This window comes from Henckelia pumila, chromosome 1 (assembly GCF_033568475.1).
Source record: "Henckelia pumila isolate YLH828 chromosome 1, ASM3356847v2, whole genome shotgun sequence".
Classification (NCBI taxonomy): domain Eukaryota; kingdom Viridiplantae; phylum Streptophyta; class Magnoliopsida; order Lamiales; family Gesneriaceae; genus Henckelia; species Henckelia pumila.
The window spans coordinates 91,086,503-91,093,963 of record NC_133120.1 but is presented as its reverse complement, the minus strand read 5'-3'; the positions used below and the strand labels follow the sequence as shown (position 1 = coordinate 91,093,963).

The following is a 7,461-nucleotide window of genomic DNA, read 5'->3' as shown; positions in this document are numbered from 1 at the left end:
TCAAGATTGTGGATTAATCGATTTAGGTTTTTTTTTAGGTTGGGGATTTGTGATCGTTTATGTGTTTGACTGCAGGTGAGAAGAAGCTTTCGATCTGGCCACGAGAACAAGCGGCTCTCCAAGAAAAATATGTTTCATTCTCTTTTCGTTGGCACTTTTTGCTGATTTTTCTGTATAATTGTAACTGTCTATGGTTTTTGAATCTGAATTCAGTAAACTAAGGAATTTATTTGTGGTTGTTGTGGTGGGTCTGTGAGCTAGGGGTCTGTGTCTGCTCACTAATATTTGACTCGATTCGATTTATTTACATTTTTTTTTTGTTCTCGATTCAAAACAAAAGAAATAAATGATTTTGTTATATGCTAATAAACAATTACTTCATAGGCATGATTCATCGACAAGTATTAAATTTTAAAGAAAAACATCATGATACTTTTTTTGTAAAATGGAGTGCTCACGCATAATCAAAACAAAAAACGTTCTTGTCCAAACATATTAACATTGATTGAATGACATTTGGCTATTTAATGTTATTTTTTTAATGTTATTTAAAGTTTAAAATCTGATTGTCTATGGTAGTGTTGTTAGGAGAATCATGTATTCAAGTTTCCTTTGCTTGCTTTCGAAAACGGTAACAATAAAATATTCGAATGACTTGTTAAGAGGTTGTTTCTGTGTTTTAGTTTTTTGTTGCGTAGCTCATTTGTTTGATATTGAATTTGTTGGTTGTAGAGTTGATACAACATGAACACTCTGCTTTTTCTTATAATTTTTATCCATTTCTTATTGTTGCTTGTCGATTTAAGGATCGCATTAAGAAGACAATCCTAGAAGGACTTCGAATGTTTTGTTGTCTGAAGTCTCTACTGTCTAGTCTGGAGGGGTTACTATAAATGATCGGTACTCGGTTTCAACAAGTATCCCATTAATTTTCACATGATTTATAAATGCTTAACTAGCAAAATTCAGTAATGTTATGGTTTTATCATTTGTTATATAGTTTAAACCATTGAGACAAAGCACTCGACTGGACAATTGAAGGTAATTGAAGATTATTGAAATATGTCTTAGCAGTTTCAAGATTTCAGTTTCTCATCAACTCATGATTATTCTAGAATTTTATTTAGAAACTAACAAGTTAAATAATAGATGTCTTTTTGTTGATGTTTTGGTGTTACGACTCATGACTGTTTTAGAATTTGGATTTGATATTTTTTTAACTTATGAGGATGAATGCAACATCTATTTTATATGTTTGTTTTGTGAGAAAAATATTAATACTTTGTTAGATGTTAATTTATATAAATATTCTTGTCTGTTTACGAAAAAAAAAAAATATAAACTCTTTTGAGTTGGATATGGTTATTGTGTTATCAATACTTATCATAGAATAATTTTAAAAAAATTATTTTTTGAATATTGGATGTGTTAATATAATTTTTTTGATTAATATATGTTACTAAAATTTGATTTTATTATAGAGTTATTGCACGAAAAATATTTTTTTATGTTAATAGTTTGATAAAAAAAGAAATTGAAGTTTAATATTATAATAAGTTATATAATAGTTTTTTTTAGAAAAGCATAAATATTTGGTTTAAAGTTTATTTATGTAAATATAGTATTTAATCCAATTAAAATAAATAAAACTTAAATTTATATTATTTTAAATTAAACATGGTTATTTTATAATCATAATATTACTTTTAATTTCAAAATATATATAAAAAATAAAGAATAATATATTAAAATTTTTCTATTATTTGAAATTTTTAAATTTATTATCCAAGCAACTAATCAATGAATTTAAAATTTCACTTTAAAATTACATGTTATTTCAAGCAAGAGATTTAATAAACAAAAAATTCAAATCAATGGATTTACAAATCCATTTATTTGAAATCCACTCTCAAATCCAATTACCTACATCCAAGGACAACCTAAAAGTTTTATTTATTTGCGATCAATCTCGAGTTTCGTAGATCGCTATTCGTGCTGGATCTACGCCGGTGATACCAACGTACAGATTAAAATGCGGCACAAAAGATCCTACTAAACATGAAGATGTGATCTAGACAACATTAAAAGATTCAACACGGGAACCAACAAAGAGGGTGTACAATACACATGGAACCAAGACAAGACACTACACTGCAGTTCTCCTAATTAGTGTAGCTACAGACACAGCAAGAACATCAACATACACAAGTCACATTCTTAATCATCCACATAAATACACAAGGAACCGATCATATTCAAGAAAACTATCCCGTACAGTAGTACACGATTGCCAATGTCCCATCTAGTAGATACACCCGAGTCCATTCAGACAGTCAGAAAATTAGCAACGGTTAACTTTGGGGCTGTGACTGGGGCTGGAGCTGGGGTTGTGGCTGTGGCTGTGGCTGGGGCTGGGGCTGGGGCTGGAGCTGGGGCTGGGGCTGGGGCTGGGGCTGGGGCTGCGGCTGTTGGGAATGAACATTCAACGAAGTGATTTCCATATTTGCTAGAATTTCTAGTTCTTGCAGTGCACTTGCTGTAGCTTCATTGCTCAAGTATGGCTTGACATCGCTAACTGTTTGCTTGATTCTTGATTGCTGCAAAAAAATTTAAATACACTCCCCAATTAGCACACGATTAAGAAATTACTGGGCAGAAAGAAAGAGACAGTATGACAGACACTCACGATATGCACATTTAAAAAAAAAAAAAAAGGAACAGACAAGCAAGTGAATACATTTGAATTGACGATGTGCAAGACTCAGACATATGTTGGTGCGCTTGAAAGTTTAATACATAGTCAAATAAGTATTTTCAAAAAAGCCAGTAACATAGCCAGACTGGTCCGCTGGGAATATAAAAACCAGCCTATTTAAATATCAAAAAACTGAAATTATCTTTCAACATATTTATGAAATAAGAATCACTAATAGGTTATATTTTTTATTTTGTAATTATAAGAACAAATTAAAAATCCTGTCATATCTTAAACATGCTGCACATTGCTCAAATCAATTACAATTACCATTATATATTATATTATACAAATTAACAAATGACAAGCAATCAAAATATCAAATAGATTTCAAATCAATCCTTCAATCTAGGTGCACCATGAGGTTCTGAACATGCTGTGTCTTGACACTTCATGGATATTTTTTGAAGTGCCCATAAATCAAGGCTGCCAGATCCACCACAAAGAATACATAAATAACACTAACAGCTAAAACATTTCTCCAACTTACAAAATATTCCAGCTTTCCTTTAACATCAAGGTAGGCCATCAGGAGCTGGTTGTCTGAAGGTTGGTTCACGATTCCTGATGCAAGCTAGCAATCATACAAAACCAAGGCAAAAATTTTTAGTAACATAAATGATTGCCCTTGACCTTAGCAAGAGAAGCAACGAGGATTTCTTGCGTGCTCATCAAGAAACTCGTGATATAATTATAAAAATTATACACAAAGACCTTTACAGATTATGTGGTAGTCTGGTAGATGTGTTCATATCTCTTTTTCAAAATACTTTCAATTTCACCCAAATAAAACCAGACATAAACTCCATTCTCCAATACAATTTTCCAGAAACATATAATCTTACTTTAATTTCATCTCTCTTAACACAATCACGTAATTTAATTTTATTTCTTCCCAAAATACTAGATTATTGTTCTGTAGTTTAACCCAATATTTATAAATTCTATAATACACAATGATGTGCAATTAAATTAAATTAAATTAACTAAATACCCCCTTCTTGTCCCATATATATAAGTCTATTTGTGTTGTTCACGCTTCACATACATTAAGAAAATTATTGGAAAAACAAATTTCATAAACAAATGTTTCATCAACCAATATCCATTGTTTAAATAGGATATGAAGTAACTAATGTAAAGGGGGCATTTGTAAAAAAATAACTAAATATTACTAAATATAGATATTGGACTATATATTCGGACAGAAACAAACTTCTGAATGAAATATTTGCAATAAAAAATGTCTCCTCTAGAAAATGAAACTAAAAATCAATCCTGGTTTCTAATATAATCTCCATTGGACATTATCCAACAAAATTTCTTTAAAAATCAAAATGCCAACATTAGACACCCATGTGGACACCCCCTTATCCCAAAACTAAGAAACATTTTGGGATTGTCCACTTAGGAATCCATTTCAAAGAGCCGATTGAGTGGGATAAAAGAACATCCAGTGATAAATGTATGCACGTGAGTTAACATAAGCGGCCTTAGCATAGAGTTATAATTACTCAAACACAAAAACTCCTATGAAACAGACTCACGGGTCAATTTGCCAATTTGGTGAAACGGATCTCCAACTCAACCTGACTCGTTAAAAAATATTATTTTTTATGTTAAATTACTACTTTTCACTGCAAGTATGTACTAGGTCGATCCATCTCCGCAGGAGACCGATTCTTACCCCAACCCAAGTTTCAAGCTTCACAATTTATGTAATAGTAATACGACAGCAATACATCCTTCTATTGCTAACTACACAAACTCTACACTCCCGCTGCTGCTACACAGAGGACTAGTGTTGATGACTAGATTCTTGTTACCCATTATTTGCCCCCCCCCCCCCCAACCCCACCCCACCCCCACAAAAAAAAAAAAAACTATGCATGCAGTTGAATTGTTCTATGGTCATCCAGTGTTCTAAACCACGGTCGAGGCGGCCACCTAGGCCGTCAGCCATTGACCGCACCGGATTGCCCGAGGCGGTTATATAGGCGGTCGAAGGTGAGATGAGGCTGGCGAGGCGGGCAAGTTTAGGCAGTCGAAAAGTCAACAAAATAAATAAAAAAAAAACCCAATTTAGTAATACATTATACACAGGACACACTATCTTCAAAACATAACAGCCAACTCAACTGCGAAATTACCCACTTAGATCTGCATTTTTAAGAACAATTTAAGTTATTCTTTACGTTATTAGCAATTTTTTAAGATAGTTAAAGATATTAAAATCGCATGTGTATAACCATCCATATAGATAGCTAGATCTTGTGAGACAAAATTTTTAGAAGTTTTAGCAGCAGATTTGAATGGTGGACAATGGGAGTTAATTTATACCTTACAGGCAATGATAGTTATTAAAACATGTGAAGAAATAATTAGTTAATGCTTAAAATGGGAGCTAAATCAGCAAAACCTCGTCTCAAGATAATAAAGTCAATTGATGAAGACAACATTTCTTGATAACGACAACTCAGATACTGAGAAGCATAAGTAGTAATTTGCACCTTAAAACACTAAGAAGATTACACATTACGCAAGTAGTAATTTGCACCTTAAAACACTAAGAAGATTACACATTACGCAAACACTAAATGAGCTAGTTTTCTCTCACCACAATTTATTGTCTTAAAAGGGAGTTAGGTTGGTGCAACTAAATTTGTCGCCGAGTGAATAAAGCAGTCTTAACGATATGGCATGGTGTGGTGCGTTACTTATCACATGAAGGCAAGAAAAATACTAAATGACAGATGACTACAAAATTGGCATTTGGTAATACTTACATAACTTGCTATCAACATTTAAAAATATTTTCCACTGGCATCAGAATTTATAAAAACATTATTTTAGCTTCGCAAATCACCGGTTTCTTGCATTAGCAATATTTTGAGGTAAACATACTCATGTATGAAGAGTGGATAAAATGGGCACTTCACACCTAGTATGTTATTTTATGAAGGAATTTGTTACTTCCTAAATACAATAGTCTCTTCCCACCACAACTAAACCTCAAAACTGTATTATAGTTTTGCGTGCGAATATTTCAAAATGAGATAAGTGGCCAAAACTTTTGAACAGATTTAGTCAACAAGAGACAGGTCCTGAAATAGAACATCTCATAATGGTGATGAAAAACAAGCAGCACATTAGAACTATCCAACCATATTGAAAGTCCTAGTAGTAGCCCACTCTCAACTTTATTTTACTAGTCTATCTAACCATAAAAATGCACTCACTCCATGCTAAATTTCTTGCGACCTGCACTCAATGGAAACAACAGCTTCTGAAGAACTGGCCTAAATTTGCAGGTTTAAGATAAACTGATATTGCCCTTGCAGCAGTTAAGATGAAAATAACAACGAAAAGTTTACCAGCACGATACTTAAAATCGACACTATCTTAATAAGAGTTTCACCTTTTTCGGCCGGCCCAAAGGCTTCCCACCGAGCTTCCTCGGCTTCTTGGGCTCCCCAATAGCCACCGTCCTAGGCCGTTTTGCCTCACCACCAGCCTTTGGTGGTCGCCCCCTGCGCTTTCCTGCCTCTGACACAACTCCACTCCCTGCAGGCAGGGCACCATCAGTAGCAGCAGCAGAACCCGCCAGAGTCCCCACCACGCCACCACCACCACCACCACCACCAGCTGCCACTCCTAACTCCGGATTATTCACCTTCCGTGGTCGCCCACGTGACCTGCCTAGTCGCTTCACCCGCGCAGCAGGAGGGGCAGCAATTTTCTTTGGCCTTCCCCTGCCCCTCCCCACACCAGTCTGGACTCCACCACTCTTTTGGGGTCGAAGCTTTGACGCACCCTGTTTAGGCGGACGACCGCGGCCTCTTGTGACCCCAGTCACTGAAGGCCCACCACCCGGGACAACAGCAGCATGAGGCGACCCCAGTGGACCAACAGCCGAATTCTGCTGTTCGACCATCCCTGGGACAACAGCAGGAACATCATTCATTGGCACATCCTGCTGAGCAAAAACAGGCACGGCAGCTTGAACGGACTTGGCCTTCGGAGGGCGACCAGGCCGCTTCTTTGATCCAACAGAAGCAGCAGAATCAGTAACGGTGCCGTTTGCAGACACGGTAGATGAAACACCAGATCTAGCGAGCTTGTACGAGTACTTGACCATCAAAATTTGGCCGCTGTTCTTCAACCGCTTCAAGTGATGAGTCAACAGAGCTGAGTGAGTCGGCGGCAGGTTCGAGTAATGAGACTCTATGTACTTAACGATAGCCTTCTTGCTCGACCCGTTCCGCTCATCCAACGCCGCTATAGCCGCCGTAATCATCTACGAAAAAAAAATAACAAAAACCAACAAAAATTCTAACAAATTGAAGAAAGAACCGGGAAAAAAGGAATTCATTATCAGTGAAAGTACCTCAGCATAAGGTGGGTGATTGTGAGCAGCAGGGTTGGTGGGGGTTGGATTGGCGGCGTACGCCGAGTGATGGGGAGCAGCGGCCGCGGGGGCCATGGGTTCGGTGGACGAAAGTGGATCCAGAGGTAGGTCCATATACGCAAATCTGAAGCAGAGAGAGAGTGAGATTGAAGGTGAAGTTTTTAGTGAAAAGAGGAATTGGGGAGTGGATAGGATTTGATTTACGGATGAATAAGGTTTCCGTTACGGCCCAGAATTTGGACATCATTGGAGCCTGCCTTTGTCCGAAAATAAATATAAAAAAAAACAATTATCTCAT

General features: G+C 36.2%; 1 protein-coding gene across 1 annotated transcript; it reads right to left on the bottom strand.

Annotated features, from left to right (window-relative positions):
• Positions 1–2,053: 2,053 nt before the first annotated feature.
• Positions 2,054–7,399, bottom strand: LOC140887211 (uncharacterized). Its single transcript, XM_073294315.1, has 4 exons — positions 7,143–7,399; positions 6,174–7,052; positions 3,246–3,329; positions 2,054–2,597 (listed from the first exon to the last, which is right to left on the bottom strand). The coding sequence occupies exons 1-4, from the start codon at positions 7,275–7,277 to the stop codon at positions 2,352–2,354; spliced, it is 1,344 nt and encodes a 447-aa protein (XP_073150416.1). The 5' UTR covers positions 7,278–7,399; the 3' UTR covers positions 2,054–2,351.
• Between the last annotated feature and the right edge of the window lie 62 nt (positions 7,400–7,461).

What these genes read in the sequence shown, in the direction of transcription:
- LOC140887211 (XM_073294315.1), bottom strand. Translation starts at nt 7,277, where the DNA reads ATGGACCTACCTCTGGATCCACTTTCGTCCACCGAACCCATGGCCCCC. An exon ending in CTTTGGGCCGGCCGAAAAAG is followed by an intron (nt 3,330 to 6,173) that starts GTGAAACTCTTA and finishes TATGATTGCTAG; the next exon opens with CTTGCATCAGGAATCGTGAA. An exon ending in AAGGAAAGCTGGAATATTTT is followed by an intron (nt 2,598 to 3,245) that starts GTAAGTTGGAGA and finishes ATTTTTTTGCAG; the next exon opens with CAATCAAGAATCAAGCAAAC.